The sequence below is a fragment of the Odocoileus virginianus genome, chromosome 29, assembly GCF_023699985.2.
Source record: "Odocoileus virginianus isolate 20LAN1187 ecotype Illinois chromosome 29, Ovbor_1.2, whole genome shotgun sequence".
Classification (NCBI taxonomy): Eukaryota; Metazoa; Chordata; class Mammalia; order Artiodactyla; family Cervidae; genus Odocoileus; species Odocoileus virginianus.
This window is the reverse complement of record NC_069702.1, coordinates 20258467-20283629: the sequence shown is the minus strand read 5'-3', so window position 1 is coordinate 20283629 and position 25163 is coordinate 20258467. Positions and strand designations below refer to the sequence as shown.

At 44.2% G+C, this 25163-nt stretch overlaps 2 protein-coding genes across 2 annotated transcripts in view; one reads left to right on the top strand and one right to left on the bottom strand.

The window, feature by feature from the left end:
- Window positions 1-8729, bottom strand: part of PRKG2 (protein kinase cGMP-dependent 2) — a 111975-nt gene extending 103246 nt beyond the window's left edge. The window contains exon 1 of the mRNA XM_070458247.1: window positions 8401-8729. The gene's annotated coding sequence lies outside the window, so the exon portion shown is untranslated. The remainder of the gene's footprint in view (window positions 1-8400) is intronic.
- The window catches only part of LOC139031988 (SH3 domain-binding protein 1-like), a 65394-nt gene continuing 46021 nt past the window's right edge, over window positions 5791-25163 (top strand). Inside the window, exons 1-2 of the mRNA XM_070457986.1 lie at window positions 5791-5884; window positions 7896-8422. Of these exons, the coding sequence (XP_070314087.1) occupies window positions 5791-5884; window positions 7896-8422 (621 nt within the window). The remainder of the gene's footprint in view (window positions 5885-7895; window positions 8423-25163) is intronic.

Sequence of the window (25163 nt, the reverse complement as noted above, 5' to 3'; positions counted from 1 at the left end):
TTCTTAAGACCTAACTAAGTGTCATGTACTATACCAGGGGCACAGTTCCATGAATTGGAAGACAAATTCGACACAAGAGGAGATTCCTAGCATTCTAAATATGAAAAGGCTTAGAGGATCATTTTTGCTCTAGGTATGGTAGTCAAAACATTCTGTACCAATTGAATAATTTTGCAAACTCGAACCACAATTAGGTAAAGGCGGTTAAATCCTCCCCAAACACCAGCTATTCTCTGATTTTTGTTTGCCTGTTTTTAAACTTTTAATTTTGTATTGGGGTGTGGTGGATTAACAATGTTGTAATAGTTTCAAGTGAACAGCAAAGGGACTCAGCCGTACATATATTAATACATGTATCCATCCTCCCCAGCTCCCCTCTCGTCCAGACTGCCACGTAACAGTGAGCAGAGATCCATATGCTATACAGTAGGTCCTTGTTGGTTATCCACTTTAAATATCCAGCTATTCTGTGGTTTTAAAGACATCAGTTTGCAAACTGAATAAATCTTTGAAACGGTTTAGAATTCCAAAGAGGGATGAAATGAAGTTAAATAACTAACCCATCTTCCAGGTCACTAGTTTAAGATATGTAAGGAAGCTACCAAAGGGCTCAATAAATACTAAGTCTGATTTCTTAGTTCACCTATTTCAATGTTGGTGTCTCTCAAGCCAAAGCTTCGAGTGTCTGGCTTCATAAAACCTAATTAGACTCACTTTGTTTCCTGTCTGTATCAGTCATTAAGAGAGAAAAGCCATTTCGCAAGTATGTATTACTAGTCACAACTGAACCACAGGATGTTGTTCTATCTATCTAGCAACTATAGGTTCTTAGATCATTCTTAGAGTCAGAGAACACCGTGTAAAGTAAGAAGAAATGACCTTGGAGATAAAGATCAGGAATTTTTTCCTTCCGGCTTTATTGAAATACAATTGACATACAGCACTGTATAAATGTAAGGTTTACAGCATAATGATTTGATTTATACATATCAGAAAATGATTACCACTATAATTTTAATGAACATCCATCATCTCACAGAGATACAAAACTAAAGAAATAGAAAAAAATTTCCTTGTGATGAGAACTCTTGGGATCTCTTAACAGCTTTTCATATATAACACAGCAGTGTTAACTATATTTATCATATTGTATATGACACCCCTAATACTTAATTATCTTACAACTGGATGTCTGTACCTTTTGACTGCCTGCATCCTACCCCCTCCCCACCTCTGGTAACCACAAATTTGAGTTTGTTTGTTTTCAAAATGTAAGAAATAATCAAAGAGACAAAGATCAGGACCTAACATAAGCAATGGAATCAAGCCAGCCGAGGGTAAGAAAACAACCTGCCTTTTCCCAGCTGTGTAACCTTCTACAAATTACTTCAATTTCTCAATTTTCTAATCTAGAAAGTGGATATATTCATCTCATAGATTTATTATGAAGGTTATGCTTGTAAAGTATCCTGTGCATTATCTGGTGTGTGGTGGTGTAGTCGCCAAGTCATGTCAGATTCTTGCAACCCCATGAACTGGAGCCTGCCAGGCTCCTCTGTTCATGGAATTCTCAAGGCAAGAATACCGGAGTGGGTTGCCATTCCTTCTCCAGGGGATCTTCCTCACCCAGGAATCGAACCCGCATCTCCAGTATTGCAGGCTGATTCTTTACCGACCGAGCTACGAGGGAAGCGCTCTCTGGTGTGTAGCAGGCACCATGTAGCTTTCATAGGATGTGACTAGCAAGGCACTTGGTGACTCGGTGTGAGGAAATGTCCAGAGGGCATCATTACTGAATGGGAAAGAACTCTAGTAGACTGGATGTCTTCCAGACAAGAGGGCTTTAAAGAGGAAGATTATTGGGGTGAGAGAGAGGGGTGTGCTTACTCTGTCTGGATTAAGGAAAAAAGTCATTCTGGAACAAACATCCTGAGATACCCTCCCAGCGAAGAGAAGCCCCACAAAAAGATGGAGACTAGAAAGCTTCATGATGAACGTCGCAGCCCAGGTTCGAGGACCGCAGGGACTCTGCAATTCCTTCATGTAGCCTCGATCTATTTACACAGGTTGCACTGAAAACCTTAAACCAAAAGGGCCCACCTAAGATCTTTGTAGGCAACAACAGCAACAAGAAAACGTGGTGCACTTTGAAGGAGACATTCTTCTGCAGCCAGGGACAGGAATGAAGAATATAATGAGCAGTGGCATTTAGGAAAAGAGAGGAAAACTATATAAAGTTATAAATTATCATTACATTAATTTAATCGTGGTGGAGGAAATGCCATGCAGCAGAGGTAATTAGAAGAGACGCAGAAAAAGGAAAACCAACTGTGGAGGCTCCTGCAGGCAGATTAACACCTGACAGCCAATGTGGTAGGAATTAGCCTTTGTTGTCTGTTTTCCCTCCAGCTCTAAAGTGGTTTGAAGCCAAAATCTCCGCTCTGATCAAGACAGTATCTATGTTTCTCTCTACCCATCTGGATTCATATATATATATATATGTATATATATACACATACACACACACACACATATATATATATATACATGTAAATATAGGAGATGGTACAGTGCTCGGTAATGTTATTGAGTCAGAGTCCCACAGTAAGCACCTTCAATTAGTATTCATATGCTCTTGGCCATGATACTGGGCATGAGTGTGAATGACGGAAGAGATAGACAGACACACATACAGATGGACAGATAAAATAATGCTGCATATCATTTACAGTCGTTAGAGGGTTAAATGAGATAAAGCATGATAGGAATTTAGCACAGTGCTTGATATATAGTGAGTGTCTGATAAGCATTAAATATTACTATTGTTATTACTGTTTACATTACTCACCCAATAAAATAACTCATTTTAGTGGAAAAACTTATCGACCAACAAATATATACTAAAGCAACAAGACATTATTGGAGAACAAAGTCAGACAGCTGGCACTACCAGACTCCAAGGCTTACATAAGACTGCAATAATCAAGAAAATTTATTGGTGAAAGCATAAACAAATAGATCAGTGGTACAGAATAGACAGCCCAGAAACAGACTGACAAAAATTTGGTCAACTGATCTTTTATAAAGGAGCAAAGATAATTCAATGGGGAAAGAATAGTCTCTTTAAATAAATTGTATTGGAACAACTGGAAATCCATACACCAAAACAATGAATCTAGAAAAAGATTTATCTTCCACAAAAATTAGTTCAAAATGGATCAAAATTCTCAAAATCTGTGAAACACAAACTATAAAACTGCTAGTAGACAACAGGAAAAAATGGAAGTGATCTTGAGTTTAGTGATGACTTTTGAGATAAAATACCAAAAGCACAATTTATGATGGGGAAACTGATAAGCTGGACTTGATTAAAATTGATAAGTTCTGCTCTGCAAAAAAAAAAAAAAGAAAGAAACAAAAAGCCACAAACTAAGAGAAAGAATTTAGAAAACACATATCTAATAAAGAACTACTATCCAAAATACATGAGGAATTCTTAATATTCAACAACAGGAAAGCAAACAATCCAGCTGGAAAATGGGCAAAAGATTTAAACAAACACACATCACCAAAGAAGATTCACATGTAGCATATAAGGATATGAAACAATGCTCAACACCAAATATCATTAGAGAATCTCAAATTAAAACAATGAGATACCCATGCTCCCTGGTATTTATCCAACTAACACGAAAATACAAGCCCTCACCAAAACCAGTACACAGATGTTTACAGCGGTTTTACTCATAGCTGCCAAAGCTTGCAAGCAAATTAAATGTCCTTCAGTGGATGGATGAACAAACTATGATGTATACAGACCATGGACTATCATTCCGTGGTGAAAAGTAATAACTATCAAGCCCTGAAAAGTCATGGAGGAATTTTAAAGGCACATTGCAAAGTGAAAGAAGCCAATCTGTAAAACCTGTATGATGTTAACTCTTCTATGACATTCTAGGAAAAGAGGAAATCTGGAGACAGTAAAAAGAAGAGTGGTTTCCAGGAGACTGGAGAGAGGGAGACAGGAATGAATAGATGGAGTTCAGGGGAATTATTGGGCACTAAAGCTATTCTGTATGATACTATTATGGTGGATACATGTCATTATATATTTGTCCAAGCCTGCAGAACTGAACAACAAAAAGAGCGAACTCTAATGTAAACTATGGACTTCAGTTAATAATTTTCCATATTTGCTCATCAGTTGTAAAAAAAAATTTTTTATCACACTGATTCTAGATGTTAAGAATAGGGAAGGGGAGGGAAGACTATGGAACCACTCCGTGTTCTTTACCTTATTTTTCTGTAAACCTAAAACTGCTCTAAAAAAAGAAATTCTATTAATTAAAAAAATAAAACATGTACTAGGAGTGAATGTAAGGAAGTTGATAGCATATTCAGGGACCAGGCTGAAATGTATGAATGGCGAAGGAGAGTGATGAGAAGTAAAGTTGAAAAAGTAAGAAACCAGAATAAAATACTGAAAACTTTCATATGCCATTTATGGTATCTGGATTTTAGTGTAGGTCTAGCTTTTTTCAAGTAATACGGTCAGGTTTGTTCTTTAGAAAAATAAACAGATTTTCTGGCAATTAATATGAAACAGAGTGAAAAGAGTTTAGAGGAAAAAAGACAAAATCATAGGCTACTGCATCAATCCAAGTAAAAGGGGATGACAAAACTTCAGAAAGAATGTCAACCCTATCCTAATATTTTGAACTCAAGAAAAAATGGACCATTTCCACGGTAGCCAAAAGAGAAAAACACTATCATAGAGTATTTGGCCAAAGATATGGCCAAAGATATTGCCTTAACTCTGCAATTGCCTTCCTTTCAATAAATCACGAAAAGTAGAAAAGGTTCTTTTTTATGAAATGGGCAGGTTAGCCTGAAGTCACATGAATTATGCAGGCTTCTCCAGATAGTTTTTTAAGTAGATATGAAACCGATGCATCTGGTGTTACTCTTAACTTGTCTCACCAAATGTCTTTTAGAAAATAATTAAACATCACTGAGTATATAAACCCTGCTGCTCCTTCCTGAAGCAAACACAAAGAGTTGCCCTTGTGAGAAACAGCTCAATTTCATATCAATTACACAATTAAAAGCATCTGACCTTGTGACTGTTAAGCTTGGGTTCAGTTTTGAATCTACTGCTTGTTTTCTTTGGCCACTGCATCTTAAACTGAGGAGTTATTTTCTCTTGTCAGGCAGTCATATGAGCTTCTTATTGAGCCAAAGTTTCAGTTACTCCTGAGGCTATATCTTGCAGTGCCCCCCACCACCCCACCCACCATGTAAACACCCCTTGGAATGTTTACAATGAATTGTATAAATACGACATATCCCATATGTTGTGGCATTCCATTCAGCTATTTTCGGGGTGTCACAGTCTCAGGTAAGTAGGTAAACACACAGAAATGCAATTTTATAGGTGTAGATCCAGAGATGGTAGCTGATGGAATTTGAGCAATGTATAAGAAGAAGAATGGGCTTCCTAGGTGGCACTAGTGGTAAAGAACCTGCCTGCCAATGCAGGAGACATAAGAGACACAGGTTCGATCCCTGGGTCAGAAAGATCCCCTGGAGGATGACATGGCAAACCCACCCCAGTATTTCTTGCCTGGAGAATCCCATGGACAGAGTACCATGGCGGGCTACAATCCATAGGTCACAAAAAAGTCAGACACAACTGAAGCGACTTACTATATATACACGCACAAGAAGAAGAAGAAAGATTTAGAAGTTTCCATTGCAGCAACTGGGTAAGAGAGGATGTTATTAACCAAAATGAGGGGCAGATTTGAGGGATATGGCAGTGAAGGTGATTTTGGACAGTTTATGGAACCTGTGGAAACTTTAAGGTCAAGAAGTTCAGTAGATGGTAAGAAATGAGGAACTAGCAGCTCAAAAAGGGGAGCTGAAAATACTTAGCAATCATAAGTAGAGGCTGAAGCTGAAGAAGTAGATAAAGGTGCCGAAGAGATGGGCAATGAAAAGAGGAAGAATGTTGAGGTCTATATGGAGTATGAGATGAAAACTAGACACCTTAAGAAGAAGCTGTTGTGTTAGGAAGAGGATGGGGAGGGGTTAACTGTAAAAGATGGTTGGAGTAATACTGCAGGGGCAGAATCTCTAAAATAAAAGTAGTATAGAGTTTTGGTTGCTTAGTCATGTCCAACTCTTTGGGACCCATGGACTGCAGCCCACCAGGCTCCTCTGTCCAGTATTCTCCAGGCAAGAACACCAGAGTGGGTAGCCATTCCCTTCTCCAGGGGGTGTTCCCAACCCAGGGATCGAATCCAGGTCCCCTATATTGCAAGCAGATTCTTTACTGTCTGGGCCACCAGGGAAGCATAGTAATTAAGTGGGTGCACACAAGACGGGAGTCAAAAAAAGATTCCAGTGCTTTGATCTTGGCAGGCTGGGATGCAGGCAGTACCATGAACTCATTCATTCATTAAAAACGAGGAGAGCACCATCTATGGGCTAGGCACTGCGACACTGACCACAGTCAAGAGAACAAGCATGCTACATGGGGAAGGAGATGAGTCCACATATACATTTGTTGAGTTTGTTGAAGTGCCTGTGGGTCATCAAGGTGGCAATGTCTAGCAGAGGGCAGAAAAGAAGTAAGGCCAAGGCAAAAGAATACTTGGTAGAAGTAAGAACTTAAGTCCCACGAGTATTAATAAATTCAATCACTAAGGGAAAAAGGGAAAAATGCCTCTGTTGTTATGTACGTACATTTAGATGGTACTTGTGAATGATATTTATAGGAGAAGAGGAGAAGGAGATGCAAATAAAGACAGAGAAGGAACAGTTGTACAATAAGAGATCCAGAAAGATAAGATAAAGCCATAAAGATAAATTTCCAAGAGGTGAGCAGGCTGCAGTTGACAACCCACAGACCTATCACAGCAAATGAGATCAGAAGGAAATATACTGGATTTAGTCTTTCACAGAAGACCTGGGATAGAAACCAGATTACCAAGAACCCTGGAAAGAGCTGACACTGAGAGTAGGGACTTCAAGATGGTACCATGGTTCATGCAGTGGATTTTTAGAAAAGTGAAAACTTTTTTTTTTCCATTTATTTTTATTAGTTGGAGGCTAATTACTTTACATCATTGCAGTGGTTTTTGTCATACATTGAAATGAATTAGCCATGGAGAAAAGTGAAAACTTGAGAATACCTGTAAGCCCGAAATAATGAACCAGTGAATACAGAGAAAATGAAAACAGAGGAGATGAGGAATAATTGATAGGGAAATAGCCTAGAGGAAGCAAGACAGTATGGGATCAAAAGACTTGGGCAGCATCCAGGCAACATATGCCTGCAATGGGAGGTGGATTAGCCCTCACTTGTAAGGATTTCGGAGGACTGAAATGCAGCATTTCAGGTAAAAGAGAAAGATCTCTCTGTACCATCCTTTTATGTCCTTTTTTTAGTTGTGCAATGCTCCAATGGGGAAGGTAGCCTCTATCTAATTCTACAAAGAGAATTCTCTACCATATGATCTCCTACCCTCCTGTGTAAAACCAAGCACTAGTACTGACCACAGCCGCTGTATGTGATGTGGGATGATCGCCTTCTCCAAGAGTTAAATAGAAACTTGCAAAGAAGAGACCGTTTCTGAGGAACTGTTGGGGGAAGGGGAGCGCAGGCTGGTAGGTGTCTGCCGCTGGCTTCCTTCATGAAGAGGCCCCTGGGAACTTAGGCGACGAGATGAACAGAGCGTCATCCTTTCTACATGTTCATTCTGCCTGCGTGGTTTCTTTGTATTTTCAGCCAGGGTCAACCATTATGCATCTGTACCCTAGTTCTCAAACTGCTTTTTCTCTCATCTCCAAAGTGACAGATTCGTTTTTGTTCGCTCTTGTTTCTTCACCAGGAAAAACAGAGCGGAAAAAAAAAAAAAAAAATGTGAGAGCGCCTCAAGGTGCCGAGAGGGACACAGGACACCCACACAAGTTTACAAGTCCTCGCCCAAGTCCTCGCCTCCCAGCCGCTCCCCGGAGCTTGGAGAAGCGGAGCCGGGAGCGCACATCCCGACGGCCTCGCCAAGCCCCCAGCCCCGAGCAGCAGTCTCGCCCGCCGCCCCGGGCTAAAGGCGTGAGAACCCGAGGACTCCCGACCCGGGCTGAGCGCGCCCCTCCCTTCCCCAGCCGAGCTTCTGGAAATCCAGTAGCCTCCCTCTGCCTCCGGGAGCTCCCGGCCGGCTGCCACCCCGGAGCCAACGCACCGCGTGCACACGTCCACACGCCAGCAGCCCAGGCGCGGGAGCCGCTGGGTGTGGAACCGAGGCGCACCGCTCGCCCAGCCGGCACCCGCGCGCACCCGGACCCTTGCCCCCCGGCGTCCCCCGGCCGCCCGAGCCCCCCGCCCGCCAGCCTCACCAGCAGCCGGGTAACTTTCCAGGTGCGCAGCTGGTCCCCTCGGCGCCGCCGCCGCCCCTGCGTCTCGGCGTCCGCTCCCTCGCCACCCTGCCTCCCCAGCCGCCCGCGGCGCCCCAGCCGGGCGCGGGTCAGTGTAGCCAGCCCCGGCCGGGCGCGGGGCGCGGGGCGCGGGGCGCGGGCCCGGGACTGCCGGCGCCGCCACTCGGGCTACGTGGGAGCCGGGTGGCCGGCGAGCGCTCTGCGGGCAGGAGCTGCGGCGGCTCGGGTGCTGCCGCCTGGCTCCACCGCGGGGGCCGGTGCAGTGGAGACGCGCGGGGAGGGAGAGAGAGGGAGGGAAGGAGGGAGGAGAGGCGAGGAGGAGAAGGAGGGGGTGGGGGTCAGTCGGGGCGGTGGCGGGCAAGAGCCGGGAGCCGACTTCCCTGGAGGTGAGGTCACCCGCGCGCGCACCCGCACCGGCCCCAACCTTTACTCTCGAGACACGCCAGCAGCGACAGCCGCAGTCTGCACTTTATACCCAGCCCCTCCAGAGTGGGGCAACTTAAGGAGGGAGATAACATCGCGGTTGTAAGCAAAAAAAAAAAAAAAAAAAAATTCATGTTGTTATTATTATTTCTATTTCAAGTGTGTGGGACGAGGGGAGAGGAAAGTTCAGGGACGTGTTCATCTTTTCCTTCTCCTCCCTCTCTCCTCCCCACCCCCGGCCCCATCCCAGCCCCCCAGCCCCATCCCCAGGTCTGTTTTCACTGCAAGCTGTCTCCCACCTCGCCTTTGCTCCCAGAGCGCAAACGGGCACACGTATCCTGGACGTGTTCTCCGCTATCACACGAGTACCCTTGTAGAAGACATGTGACCCCGGAGCAGACTGGCCACGCGCTCTTTCCCGGACTCTGGAGCCGTATAACTTGCCTGTAGTTTGCCGGTTCACATGATGCGGGGAGGGGGCAGCGGTTTGCCCCGAGTTTCCAGGGACCTTCGGAATCTGTAGGTCTCCTGGCAGGGTGCTCTCTTGATCACCCAAGCTGGTAATGCTCTCCCCGTCGCCTTTTGATTATATGTTTTGTTTTCTTCCCCCTGAGGCTCACATTATGGTTTTCTAAATATATATATAACCCCCACCGCATTATTTGCTGTGCCCTGGAGTTGTGAGATCTCCCTGTAGCTTATGCCCTTTGCTCCTGCCTCCAGAGGAATTTGACTGGTAAAATCCGCGGAAGACTAGGGCAGTTTCTGTGCGCAGGAAAGGGAAGTCAGTGAGGGTCTATTCACTGCGCCTCTAGAGAATGTTGGAAGCCAGCTCCCTTGGGTTTTAAACCACAGCGGGGGCAGTGGGACTCACGCAACACCGGTCTGCACTAGGACGTACATAAACTTATAGAGAAATTGGGCCCACGTAAAATATGTTGAATAGGGCCATTACATTCAAAGAAGGGAAGATGTAGTCCTGGTTTTTGTGTGTGTGTATGTGCCGCTAACTGGAAAAAAAAAAAATCAGCCAAAGTACAGAGTAGTTTTTCAGGAACCTTTGCCAGAGTCTTTCCATTTCACGCAGGTCCTCGAAATAGCCCAACTGGAGGACATGGGGATGGAAAAGAATTCCACAGGAAAAAAGAAAATAATGGCCATTTAAGTCAGTGGCCTGGATTTTTATGAACAGTTAAACAATAAAAGAGAAAATCAGAGATTTTCAAAGTCCTTACATTTAATTTAGTTCTTGGGGGAGGGTGCGGGGGGCGCTGTGGGTAGCTAGTTAATGGGTCTAAAAATTGGTGTTTGGGGCCAGAACTTGCATTTTCTTAATGAACTAGAATAGGATAAAAATATCTGGGACATTATACATAGTACAAGTAAATATGCTCTATAAGCCTTTAGTTTTAGTCAAATATGTAAATGTGTGTGTATACTGGCTCAGCCTTGTAATATGTATTTTATTACTGTTCCTCGAGATAAAACTTGAGAGGAACTGATGGAGTACAGGCTGCTGCCCAGGGTCTGAGCCTGAGGGAGAACTTAGGTTCCTTCCTGGGGATCCTGGGCTCTGTCAACAATGCTGAACTGTAGAGAACAAGGTGGAGGGTGAGGAAGAGGAGGAGAAAAGGGACCATGTTTGGCTCTTTATTCATTCTTCCCCCAAATGTGCTTGAGCAGTTTCTGTGACTCTGGTCCAGTGCAAAAATCTGACAATTCAATGATGAACAAAGTCAACATGGAATCTCAGTGCTTGAGAATCCAGAGAGGGAACCAGACGTCAAACAAATAAACATGGCATTAACTATATGTGTGATCCATGCTAGGTAGGAAAATATGAGAGTAAAAATGATGAGGTCATAAGTTAGACATGGGAGGCTACAATTAATAATTAAACCAATTTAAAAGGTCTTCAATGATAAGGAAATTTGTTTCATATGGCAAGAAGTCCTAAGGTCAAGAGACTCTGTGGTGAGTTCAGCTCAGTGCTGTCAGGAAGGCCCGAGGCCCTCTTGGGTTATTCCCAGCTGCCATCTCCACCTTGGCAGCCTGGTACTTGGGGCTGCCCCACCTATGCTCCCAGGAAGCCGGAACAGCTCTTGCTAAGACAGACAGTCCTCACAGTGCCCCATGGTAACAGTATTATTTTTTCAGGAGTGGGAAAATCTTTCTCAGAAGCTTCTAACCGACTTCTTACTCGTCATCAGTCCAAACTAAATCACATACCCACGTCTGAATGCTGGGAAGGCGGCCGGGGGTGGAGGGGGCATTACTGTGATTGGTTGAGGCTCTTCAGGATGTGCCATTGAACTTTTCAGGACTGACTTCTTTGAGGCGTGGATACCTAAATAAAAAGGAGAAGGTGGCAATGGATGTTGGGGAGCCAATTTAAAGTCAGCTACAGGAGCTCAGGGATGATGCCTCAGGAAAAAAAAAAAAAATGACATTTAAAGCTAAAGATGAAAAAAAAAAAACCTAAAGATGAGTAAGAGTCAGCCAGGAGTGAGGAGGACACACCTTCAGGCAGACGGAAATCCTGTGTGCAGTCTGACTGTGCCACGTGTTAAAGGCATACATGCAATTTCTCATTTGCTACGTGAACACCCAAAGTTAAGTGTACCTGTGAAAGCCAGCTCAAACAGCTAAATAACATGATCAAGTTTACAGAGTTTACAAGTCTCAGAGCCAATTGATCTGATTCAAGAGCCTAAAATCTTGATTTCTGCCTCTATGGAGACAATGAGACGCCAAAATCCACTTGCCTTTTCCCTCCCATTGCCTGAGGAGCAGCACCCGCTCCAGATTGCCTCTGCCAAGTTTCCTCTGGGCCCACTGGTTAGTGCAGAACACGTGTTCATGAATAAATCCTCCAGTCCTGGGTGTACCTCTGCTCCGCGGAGTGTCACGGTCCCTGCCAAGCTCTGTCACCAGAGTGCTAGGGTGTCTAAGCTTGGAGCTGGCTTGAGATGTGGTAGGGTAAAATGCCCATCTTTGAGTTACATGCAGAGAAGCTCTTCACCAGCTTCAGTGTTTTAGAGAAATCAGTTTCTCCTACTTTCTTTTTCTTGCTTGGACTTGCATCCAAGGGACTGAGGTGGGAACAGGTTCAGTTCAGTTCAGTTCAGTTCAGTCGCTCAGTCATGTTCGACTCTTTGCGACCCCATGAATCGCAGCACACCAGGCCTCCCTGTCCATCACTAACTCCTGGAGTTTAATCAAACTCATGCCCATCGAGTTGGTGATGCCATTCAGCCATCTCATCCTCTGTTGTCCCCTTCTCCTCCTGCCCCCAATCCCTCCCAGCATCAGGGTCTTTTCCAATGAGTCAACTTTTCGCATGAGGTGGCCAAAGTATTGGAGTTTCAGCTTTAGCATCAGTCCGTCCAAAGAACACCCAGGGCTGATCTCCTTTAGGATGGACTGGTTGGATCTCCTTGCAGTCCAAGGGACTCTCAAGAGTCTTCTCCAACACCACAGTTCAAACGCATCAATTTTTCGGCACTCAGCTTTCTTCACAGTCCAACTCTCACATCCATACATGACCACTGGAAAAACCATAGCCTTGACCAGACAGACCTTTGTTGGCAAAGTAATGTCTCTGCTTTTTAATATGCTGTCTAGGTTGGTCATAACTTTCCATCCAAGGAATAAGCGTCTTTTAATTTCATGGCTGCAGTCACCATCCACAGTGATTTTGAAGCCCCAAAAAATAAAGTCTGACACTGTTTCCACTGTCTCCCCATCTATTTCCCATGAAGTGATGGGACCAGATGCCATGATCATAGTTTCCTGAATGTTAAACTTTAAGCCAACTTTTTCACTCTCCTCTTTCACTTTCATCAAAGGCTTTTTAGTTCCTCTTCACTCTGCCATAAGGGTGGGTGTCATCTGCATATCTGAGGTTATTGATATTTCTCCCGGCAATCTTGATTCCAGCTTGTGCTTCTTCCAGCCCAGCATTTCTCATGATGTACTCTGCATTTAAGTTAAATAAGCAGGGTGACAATATACAACCTTGACGTACTCCTTTTCCTATTTGGAACCAGGCTGTTGTTCCATGCCCAGTTCTAACTGTTGCTTCCTGACTTGCATACAGGTTTCTCAAGAGGCAGGTCAGGTGGTCTGGTATTCCCATCTCTTGAAGAATTTTCCACAGTTTATTGTGGTCCACACAGTCAAAGGCTTTGGCATAGTCAATAAAGCAGAACTCTCTTGCTTTTTCGATGATCCAGTGGATGTTGGCAATTTGATATCTGGTTCCTCTGCCTTTTCTAAAATCAGCTTGAACATCTGGAAGTTCATCGTTCACATATTGCTGAAGCCTGGCTTGGAGAATTTTGAGCACTACTTTACTAGCATGTGAGATGAGTGCAATTATGTGGTAGTTTGAGCATTCTTTGGCATTGCCTTTCTTTGGGATTGGAATGAAAACGAAACTTTTCCAGTCCTGTGGCCACTGCTGAGTTTTCCAAATTTGCTGGCATATTGAGTGCAACACCTTCACAGCATCATCTTTCAGGATTTGAAATAGCTCAACTGGAATTCCATCACCTCAACTAGCTTTGTTTGTAGTGATGCTTTCTAAGGCCCACCTGACTTCACATTCCAGGATGTCTGGCTCTAGGTGAGTGATCACACCATTGTGATTATCTGGATCATGAAGATCTTTTTTGTACAGTTCTGTGTATTCTTGCCACCTCTTCTTAATGTCTTCTGCTTCTGTTAGGTCTAAAGCATTTCTGTCCTTTATCGAACCCATCTTTGCATGGGATGTTCCCTGACATCTCTAATTTTCTTGAAGAAATCTCTAGTCTTTCCCATTCTGTTGTTTTCCTCTATTTCTTTGCATTGATCACTGAGGAAGGCTTTCTTATCTCTCCTGGCTATTCTTTGGAACTCTGCATTCAAATGGGAATATCTTTCCTTTTCTCCTTGCTTTTCGCGTCTCTTCTTTTCACAGCTATTTGTAAGGCCTCCTCCGACAGCCATTTTGCCTTTTTGCATTTCTTTTCCATGGGGATGGTCTTGATCCCTGTCTCCTATACAATGTCACAAACGTCCGTCCATAGTTCATCAGGCTCTCTGTCTATCAGATCTAGTCCCTTAAATCTTTTTCTCACTTCCACCGTATAGTAAGGGATTTGATTTAGGTCATACCTGAATGGTCTAGTGGTTTTTCCTACTTTCTTGAGCTTAAGTCTGAATTTGGCAATAAGGAGTTCATGATCTGAGCCACAGTCAGCTCCCGGTCTTGTTTTTGCTGACTATATAGAGCTTCTCCATCTTTGGCTGCAAAGAATATAGTCAATTTTATTTCGGTGTTGACCATCTGGTGATGTCCATGTGTAGAGTCCTCTCTTGTGTTGTTGGAAGAGGGTGTTTGCTATGACCAGTGCATTCTCTTGGCAAAACTCTATTAGCCTTTGCCTTGTTTCATTCTGTACTCCAAGGCCAAATTTGCCTGTTACTCCAGGTGTTTCTTGACTTCCTACTTTTGCATTCCAGTGCCCTATAATGAAAAGGACATCTTTTTTGGGTGTTAGTTCTAAAAGGTCTTGTAGGTCTCCATAGAACCATTCAACTTCAACTTCTTCAGCATTACTGGTTGGGGCACAGGCTTGGATTACCATGATATTGAATGGTTTGCCTTGGAAACGAACTGAGATCATTCTGTCATTTTTGAGATTGCATCCAAGTACTGCATTTCAGACTCTTTTGTTGACTATGATGGCTACTCCATTTCTTCTAAGGGATTCCTGCCCACAGTAGTAGATATAATGGTCATCTGAGTTAAATTCACCCATTCCAGTCCATTTTAGTTCGCTGATGCCTAGAATATTGACATTCACTCTTGCCATCTCCTGTTTGACCACTTCCAATTTGCCTTGATTCATGGACCTAACATTCCAGGTTCCTATGCAATATTGCTCTTTACAGCAGCAGACCTTGCTTCTATCACCAGTCCCATCCATAACTGGGTATTGTTTTTGCTTTGGCTCCATCCCTTCATTCTTTTTGGAGTTGGAACAGGTTACTTCCCCTGAACTCAGACTCTCAAGGCTCTGCACACAGGTTCATCTAGCCAGTGTCTTATTCTCTTGGGATAAATAACCCCACTGGAGACTCTGTAGTTGCCCTGGCACTTGACCACCCCAGCAGATCACAACATTTGAGCTCAATTCAGAGCATCCCTCGATGCAAGCTGAGCTCTCTCCTATGTGCCGCCAGATGCAGCCCTTCTGAGGAATGAGAGTACAGCCACCATCTTGGTTCCCATTCATTTCTCCCTGTCTCTTTGGTTCTGCTCCCTTCTGTCTTCTTTCAGTCACCTGCATGCTTGCATGTCTCACCACACTGACCTCGTGAGCAATCATTTCAGTTACAGAAGCCAGAACCTTAGGTCACTGTACCCTTCTTTCACTGCAGCATTGCCAAAGCTTAACCCAAGAAAAATACTATTTGCCATTGACATTCTTGCTCTCCAGGGGCCAGCATCCTTGAAATGTTTACGAAATGGGGCCAGTTGATACCAACATTGTGTTTCTGCTAACCTCCCTGCAGCTCACAATCCTTCTTCACCTCAAAGCCGTTTATTCCTCCCAAGTGAAAGTGAAAGTCGCTCAGTTGTGTCCCATGGACGGACACGACCCCATGAACAATACAGTCCATGGAATTCTTTAGGCCAGAATACTGGAGTGGCTATCCACTCCAGGGGATTGCTTCTCCAGGGAATCTTCCCAACCTAGGGATCGAACCCAGGTCTCCCACATTGCAGGCAGATTCTTTACCAGCTGAGCCAGCAGGGAAGCCCTTCCTTCTGAGAATTTGCTCTAATTCTGCAGAATAGTGGGTGTATGACCACAGCAGTGTGTTGCCCCAAATCGTAAAGACTTGTCCTTTTGTCTGTCTCGTTTCTTGGACATCAGAGCAGGGCTTTCTGTGTTGACTCTTATATCTTTGGGCTATACATAGCTCAAGTCTTTTCATAAAGCAAAAAGCAACCCCCCCTCGCAAATTCTACTCTTTAATCTGCTATCTATCTCAATTTTCTTAAAAAACAAACAAAAGTCTTCCCCGGTGATCCAGTGATTAAGAATTTGCCTTGCAATGCAAGAGTCACTGGTTCGATCCTTGGTCTGGGAAGATCACTCATGCCAAGGAGTTCTAAGCCTGTGTGCCACAAGCTCTAGAGCCCATGCTCTGCAACGAGAGAAGCCACTGCAATGAGAAGCCCGACACTACAGCAAAGAGTAGTCCCCGCCATCTGCAACTAGAGAAAGCCCGAGCAGCCACAAAGAGCCACCACAGCCAGTAAATAAGTAAATAAGTCTGTATTAAAAAACACTAAAAAATAAAATAAAACACAGAAACTAGTTGGAGAAGGAAATGGCAACCCACTCAAGTATCCTTGCCTGGAAAATCCCATGGATGGAGGAGACTGGTGGGTTGCAGTCCATGGGGTTGCAAAGAGCCAGGCACGACTGAGCAACTAATATACACACAGAGAGACTTGAGAAAGAGCCCTGTGGGAACCTGTTACTCACATCACACAATCAGGCCTGGTGCACCTCTGCAAGAGGACCATGGCTTTCAGATTTGCCAGATGCCTCTCTGCTGATCGCCAGGGGGGAGGAGGATGAGCCTCATGCCTGTTGACTCACGTGCATTACAGCAGTTTCCAGGCCCCGCCAGGCAGCAGCCAGAGCCTACACATGTTTCCCATTTTGAACTGACCAGTCTCTTGCCCATGCCCTCCTTGAAAGCCCTTCCTCCTTTACCTAGTCCCACTCATCCTGAACTTTCCCCAGATTCTGTCCTTAGCCCCTTCTTCCTTCCTTTCTTCCCTCTCTCCCTCCATCCCTTCCTTCTTTCCCCTCTCTCTCTCTTCTCCTAGCTTCAGTGATCACTTCTCAGGGTATTCCTTTTCTTCAGAACTGCACTTTATCTCAGCCCTTCTAGGGCTTCTTATCCCTTTCTTATTGTTCAGTCTCGCAGTCCTGTCTGATGCTTTGCCACCCTGTGGACTGTAGCACGCCAGGCTTCTCCATCCTTCACTGTCTCCTAGAGTTTGCTCAAACTCATGTCCATTGAGTCAGTGATGCCATACAGCCCTCTCATCCTCTAACACCCCCTTCTCTTCCTACCTTCAATGTTTCCCAGGGTCTTTTCCAGTGAGTTGGCTCTTCGCATCAGATGGCCAAAGAATCTCTTTCTACTTTCCTTGCGGTTGTCTGTCTGCATTTATCTCCCCTACTTGACTGTAAACGCCGGGAGGGCATGGTTCATGTCTGATTGTCTCTGCTGAGTCTCTCATCGCACTCACTGAAAGTCCAAATCCTAGGGATAGAGAGAGTTATGACTTATTACCTAGCAGAATTGTACTTAAGGTTCTGAAATTCTATAGAAAGAATTTGAAATGTGCTCTTGATTTTCCTTTTGGAATAAAGATAGTTGTTTGGAAAAATAACACAATTTAGAAATCAATAACCTGCCTAATTAACAAACAGGTAATGGTGAATTTTGCTACAAAAGACCAACATATAAATACATTTGATGTTCTGTTTTTATCTGCATGTACCGGGTTTCAGTCCCAGGTGGACTGACATTCCTCAGTAGTGATTTTTTTCCCCTAGTTATGGGTGTAGCCAGTGCACTAACTAGGCACCAGGCTCATAGTGTTTGGCATCCCACGTCCTGTGTTATTTCAAAATCCATGGGGAACTTTTATCCATCACTTTTTTCCCTCTAATAACCTAGTGTCCACTCAACTTCAGGCATTCACTGCCACAGTTAGACCTGGAAGCTCCTCTAAAATCATGGAGGTACATTATGTACCCCAGATCAGCTGGGGCCTCTCTGCCCCCAAGGCTTTAGCTCTTCGCCTTTCTCCTCAGACGCAGTGGTCTCAGCAGCGTCTCATGCCATCCTTCTGGTTGTAAGGCCCCAGGGAACACTGCCGTGGGCCTCAGCCTCTTCTGGAGGGAAGCCCAGACCAGCATGGCCACCCTAACACCCACCTCAGGGTGCCTCGGTGGTTCCAGCTCCCGGGTCTCAGCTGACTGTATTGCAGGCAGCGGAGCCCCTTCCAGGGCTCGAATGTGGGCTTTTGTCTAACACTCGGGAATGAATTGTCCGAAGAGACACACATGCAGACAAAGCAAGAGGCTTTCTTGGGAAGAGGCACCGGGCGGAGAACAGGAAGATCGGGGAACCCAGGAGAACTGCTCTGCCACACGGCTTGAAGTCTCAGGATTAATGGTGACAGGATTAATTTCCAGGTTGTCTTTGGCCAGTCGTTCTGACTCAGGGTCCTTCCTTGTGCTCAGCCAAGATGGATGCCAGCGAGAAGGATTCTGGGAGGTGGTCGGACACCTGGCATCTCCTTTTGACCTTTTCTGAAGTCTTCCAGTTGTGGGGTGGGTGGTTTATTAGTTTTGAGTTCCTTATCAGGATCTTCTGCCATAAAATAACTCATGCAGATGGTTAGTGTGGTGTCTGCCAGGGTGAGCGGTTTCCTTCAATGTGCTTCCCCTAACAATTGGACCCACAGAATTTCTGGCAGCTGGCTGGAGGGGCCACACCCTAGAGATACAGTGGGATGAATGTCCCGTGGAGCCGATTCTGACCACTGAGAGACAGGAGCCAGGAAGAAGCCGGCAGGTAATTGCTCACCCTTCCTGCCCACCCAGGAGCTGTTCAGAGATGCAGTGGTTCCGTACTTCTGGCTTCTCAAGCGTGACTCAGCAACCAGCTTCATGTTCTAGAGAGGCTGTGGACAGACTGGTAATACATCACCTTGAATCTGCTTTTTCTCCTTCTCTCCCTGATTTCTCTTTCTCACTCCTGTGCCGTTAGGATTACACCCCATTATTATGAATTAGCACATGAGCATCACCTCCGGCTCTGTTTCCTAGAGAACCTGGGCTGAGATATGCCCTTATACTCTGTGACCCCAACTTTCCACTCTTCAAGCTTATTTGCTCAGTTATTTTGTCTTCATGTGCATTTAACCTTAAAGTGACCTCTAGTTCTCTGACTCTCTATTTCCTTTCCCCTGTCTTTACCTTGCTTCTTACTCAATTTAGCATGCAGTCCATTATTTCACGCTCTTGGTACTTCTCCCCAGGGTGGTACCCTGAAATGGCCAGATGAAGCCCCCTTCTGGAGGAAGCCCTCTTCTCACCTCCTCTTTCTTGTGCTTGGACAGTGAACACCTGCTGCGGAGCACGGTATATAGAAGCCCTGCTCTCATGGAATTTAAATTCTGGGGCAGTGGTAGAATATTAGACTGATAAAACCATTCTAGAGGGCTGTCTTTCACAATTTCTTCAAATTACGATTATGTACAGCCCACTCGCAATTCTACTTCTGTTGTTGTTCAGTCGCTAAGTCACGCCCAGCTCTTTGCAACCCATGGACTGCAGACACCAGGCTTCCTTGTCCTCCACTGTCTCCCGAAGTTTACACAAACTCATGTTCATTGCATTGGTGATGCTATCTAACCTTCTCATTCTCTGCCGCCCTTTTCTCCTTTTGCTTTCAGTCCTTCCCAGCATCAGGGTCTTTTCCAGTTGGTTCTTCTAATCAGGTGGCCCAAGTATCAGAGCTTCAGCTTCAGCATCTGTCCTTCCAATGAATATTCAGAGTTGATTTCCTTTAGGATTGACTGGTTTGATCTCCTTGCAGTCCAGGGACTCTCAAGAGTCTTCTCCAGGACCATAGTTCAAAAGCATCAATTCTTTGGTGCTAGGAACTAAAGTCTCTCTCACCTTATAGCTAATAATTTCTCTCACCTTAAGCAAGGACTTCTTCCATTATATCATATACTGTGTCCGACTCTTTGCAACTCCCTGGACTGTAGCCTGCCAGACTCCTCTGTCCATGGAATTCTCCAAGCAAGAATACTAGAGTGGGTAGCCATTCCCATTTCTAGGGGTTCTTCCCCACCCAGGGATCGAACCCGGGTCTCCTGCACTGCAGGCAGATTCTTTACAGTCTGAGCGACCAGGGAAGCCCTGTATTATATACAGTTCCTCTTTAAATTTCCTCAGTTACTTCCTTGACCTTCAGTGTATCCATTTCTTAAAGCTACTGTAATAAATTATCACAAAGTTAGTGGTTTAAACCAAGTAACAATACACACTTATTTTCTTACAGTTCTTGAGGTCAGAACTCTGAAATGGGTCTCACTAGGCCAAAATCAGGTGTTATCAAGTTTGTGTTCTTTCTGGAGATTGTGGGGGAGAATCTGGTGTCTTACCCTCTTGAGGCTTTTGGAAGTTTCCACATTTCTTGGCTCATGGTTCCCTCCATCTTCAAAGCCTGCAGCTTAGCATCTTCAAAGCTGTCTCTGACTCTGACCCTCCTGACTCCCTCTTTCACTTATAAGGGCCCTTGTCATTACAGGCAACTCACCCAGGTAATCCAGGATAACCTCCTCATCTCGAGATCCTTACCTTAGTCACATCTGCAAAGTCTTTTTGTGCATGTATAATATCTTCCCAGGTTCTAGACGATATGAACTTTTGGGAGAGCTGTTCTTTTGTTTACCACACTCAGTAATCTTGCTTCCCACAATCCTTCTGAATGTACTTTTCCTGAAGTCACCAGTTTCTATTTTCCTTAGAAATATGAGTGTCTTAGTTGACCATTCAGCAGCATTGGATGCAGGTACTTCTCACAGCAGTGGCCTCTGGGACATTTTCTCTGGAGTTTATCTCCTTCTTCACAAGAGAAGACTCGCCTTCCCAGTCTCCCTTGCCAACAACTCTGTCACTAACCATAAATATTGGAAGTCCTTGCTGCCCTAAACAAGGTTGTCTTTCCTCTTTGTGGGTGACTGACTTTTTTTTTTTTTGGTACTTAGTTTTATTTTATTTAAATTCCACATATAAATCATATGGCATTTGTCTTTCCCTGACTTATTTCACTAAGTGTAATGCTCTTAAGGTCCATCTGTGTTGTTGCGAGTGGCAAGGTTTCATTTCTTATGGCTGAAAAAATAGTGCCCCCTTTCAGTTCTGCAGTGAAGATGGAGAGAAGTAAACAGACCCCCTCACTGCCATTCCCTTCTGCCTGCTGGTGACTCCCGAATCCACATTTCCAGTTCCCACTTCTCTTCTGTGAGCCAGAACAGATTGTTTAGCTGCCTTTATGATCCTTCCACCCAGATACTAGTCACCCAATATCAACATGCCCCAAAGTAAAGGAACATCTCGTCCCCAAGAACTAATGACTCCTTTAGTGTCTCTTTTATGAGTAAGCCATTTTCCAGTTAGAGTTCCTAGTTTGAAATTCAGGGAGTCATCCCTGTCTCCGTCTCTCTCTCGCTCTCCATAAAAGATTTATTACAGGGTCCTGACAGTTCTGCCACACACCTCTCTCTGAGGTCAGGAGGCTCCCTCCATCACCGCCATCAGCATCCTCTCTCGCCTAAGTTGCCATGGGAGGCAACTTGTCATCTCCAAGTGGCCATTCCTGCCGCCGCACCAACCCCAGCCCACCCCTTGCACTGCTGTCAAAGTGGTCTTTTTAGAACATAAAGCAGATTTTGTCACTTCTCTGCTCAAAGCCCATTAATCTAATAGGCATGCAGCCACAGTGCTTAGGGCTATATGTGAGCAAGGACCTGTGGAATTGTATGGGACCTGAAAAGAAAACTCACTGTCCACCCCCGCCCCACCATGCTACAAAAGGGGAAAATACAGAATGTTGAATTAAATATCTACAAAGCATAACATTATGCTAACTAGCAACTCAAGTGTATGTGTGAATATATGTGTATATTTATATGCATATGCATATAAATATATAATGTTAGAAAACAAAAGGAATAATTTAGCCATGTAAAAAAAGCTCAGCTTAATTTTTAATATATAATTATATTTATCTGTTTGTTTATTTATTTATCTTTGACTGTGCTGGGTCTTCCTTACTGCGTGGGCTTTTCTCTAGTTGCGGAGAGCAGAGGCCACATTTTGTTTCGTTGCTCTAGGAAGCGCAGCCTTCAGTGATTGTGGTGCACGGGCTTAGTTGCCCCAAGGTGTGTGTAATCTTCCCAGACCAGGGACTGAACCTGTAACTCTGCAATGGCAGACAGATTCTTTAAAAAAAAAAAAAAATTATTTCTTTTTGGCTGAGCTGGGTCTTCGTTGCTGTTCTCAGGCTTCTCTCTGGTTGCAGCTAGCAGGGGGCCCCTCTCTAGTTGCGCTGTGAGGGTTTCTCATTACAGTGGTTTCTCTGATTGCGGAGCACAGGGTCTAGGCCACATGGCCTTCAGGAGTGGCGGCGCTCAGGCTCTGAGCACAGGCTCAGTAGTCGTGGTGTATAGGCTTAGATGTTCTGTGTCACGAGGGATCTTGAATCAGGGATCGAACTCACGTCTCCTTCATTGGCAGGCAGATTCTTTACCACTGAGCCACCAGGCAAGCCCCAAAACTCAACTTTAAAAATCACTAAATTTTTAATATTTTTTTCAAAAATAGTCTGTATTTTGAATCGGATGCCAATATATTTACTTAATATGCTCTGAAAGTGAAGCATCCAAAAATCAGCATGCATAGGGCCTATAAAAATCCCAAAACACTATCTCCAAGTCCTTCCCCCTACTCCTACCATAAGGTCCCAAATCTTTAACATGGCCTTGCAGCAGATCAGGCTGTATTTTCTAGCTTGCCTTGGGAGATATCCATATTGGAGGAATACACTGGCTTCTTAGGCAGCCCTAGACCAGGGCATCTGATCACCCGAGGAGCTTGTTCATGCAGGTTCTGACTCAGCAGGTCTGGGAGGGGCCTGAGATGTTGCGCGGCATTTTTCATAAACTCCTAGGTGATACCACTGCTGCTGGTCCATGAATCCCGCTTAGACTGGCAAGACCCCTGAGCGCAGCCCTGCCCTACTTCTGTGGCCGCTCTAGTAATGGTATTATTGCTCTTACTCAGACCTCTGAAGGGTAATTGGTTTGGAGGTTCAAGGGCTAAGACATGCTTATAGCCTAATGGGAAATTTTTGTGGAAAAAGATGATTTTAAAGATTAAAAAATGAGGGACCAGGATGCTGTCGTATATGAGACGTTGGAGCTGAGTGTGGGGGGAGGAATACAGGAGAAGCAAATACACTTACCTTGGTCTGTGCTTGTTCTCTGGACATCCACACAGCCCTGGCTTTGCCCAGAAGCCTGTTTCCCTAATGTTAGAATCTTGTTCAGACTTTGCCTGTGTCACGGCTCTTATCACTTTTATCATCTTATGTTTATATAGCTGTTTTAAGATTAAACTGTAAACTTCTATGTGGCCCAGATGAGTTCTTCATGAATCATTCGGTGGAAGTCCATTCATAAAAGAGGAACATTAAATACCCTTTTAGGCATTACTTCTAGTCAGAAGGTGACACTGTTCTGGAATATTGGGAAATAATTCAATCCCATAGGACAACCTTGGGTACAGTAACTAGAGATGGGCTAGCTGTTTTGGACTCAGATGCCATACACCCAACAAATGGAAATAGCACATAGCAACAATTCTATAAATGGCAGCCCTAGCTATAAATTAAAAAAAGAACAGCCATGCTTATCTAGCAACAGCCAGGATAGCATAAGCTGTTTGTTAATAGTACCCAAGTTTTGTTCTTGTTTGTTTCATTTATTGTTTACTATGTTGTTATATACTAACTTTATTAGAAGTGGTGACTACTTTGCTTCCAAAGTAATGGAAGATAGATGAAGATAACTTGAGTGTTATTAATGCTTTTCACTTGGCTGTTTTAGAGTATTGTGCCATTGGATATGGGCTATTATTTGCACACCCTGTCATCTAAACCACAAAAACCTGGCTTGAACTATATTTATCTTTCCACATAACCATTCAAGAGGAACCAAATCCATTAGGACTTCAGTAGAGACATAAAGTTGTCCTTTTTCCCAAACTCAGGCTGTTTGTAACCAATACTTCCTCTCAGAAAGTCCTCCAGACACGAAAGGTTTCATTTAATCAGTCAGCAATAATATTTCCCTGAAATAAGGGGAATTGAGAATCCTGTTTCAGTGCTTCAATGGGTCAAATTGTTTTTCAGATCTGTGTAAACAGTGTACCACTAAGTGAGCTCATTTGATGCCATCATGCCAGGCAGAACCATCTGCTCAAAGACAGCAAGTAATAAATCATCTTCAGGCCTCTATTAAGCCAGCATGTTGCATGAAGAAGCCAGCAGAATAAGACTACATAGTCCCCTGTCTTAGCACATTGTCAGACGTTGCTGTTTATTATGATCTGGCTGATTGGGATCACCACAGATAACCTAAGCCATGTTACCCTCTCCTGTTCTCTGCCCATGCTATTTGTTACTGACGTGGCAATTTACATGTGTAGTTTCGCTTTAGAGGCTCGAATTGGGAGTAAACCACCAATTTAATGGTCACTGTGGTCCATTTAAAACAGGGTCTTATATTTGTTTTTATTTCTGCCTCATCTTATAAAGGCCAAGATTCTGTTAACTGTTTATCAGGGGCTCACTATAGGATGCACAGTATCTTCTAAGCCAGGTACTCACAAACATTCCTAGTGTCCCTAACACAGAGTGGGTGGTCAATAATAAGTTCTTTCTTTTTTTTTTTAATGTTGATGTGGACCATTTTAAAGCCTTTATTGAATTAGCTGTACAACATTCTTCTGTTTTATGTTTTGGTTTTTTGACCCCAAGGCATGTGGGATCTTAGTTTCCCAACTAAGAATCAAACCCACACCCCACTGCATTGGAAGATGAAGTCTTAACCAGTGGACCACCAGGGAAGTCCCGATAATTAGTTCTTGAATGGATGTATACATGTTGCTAGGCTACTTACACGTAAGACCAGAGGTGAACATGACTTTGTTTTTTGTTTGGCAATTTAATAAAAGTGAAAATGTTTGGGGATCAATTTCTTTTTTAACTATAGATTTTTATTAGAAATTCTGCAACTGTGATGAAGAGTTATTTTCTTTTCTCCATCACTGAATGGCTCCTTTATTGAGGGAACATTTCAGAAAGTACATAATTAGCACACTCTCCAGGAGATGATTGTAATGACTCGCCCTTGAACAGATTTTCCGTAGGAGTTGAGGCTCCCTGGTGCTGGGAGAAGAAGGCTTTGAGGGACTCACAGGAGGGAGAATGGATGTCAGAGTTTGGCCTCGGGCCAGCAAGTCAATATCCGGTTCCAGTGGCAGATTCCTGGCGGAGCAGAAGTAGTGTTGCCCTTGTGAAGAGAAGAGGTTTAGAGGAACGAAGTTGAGAAGAGGGCTGATGTCCAGATCCATATA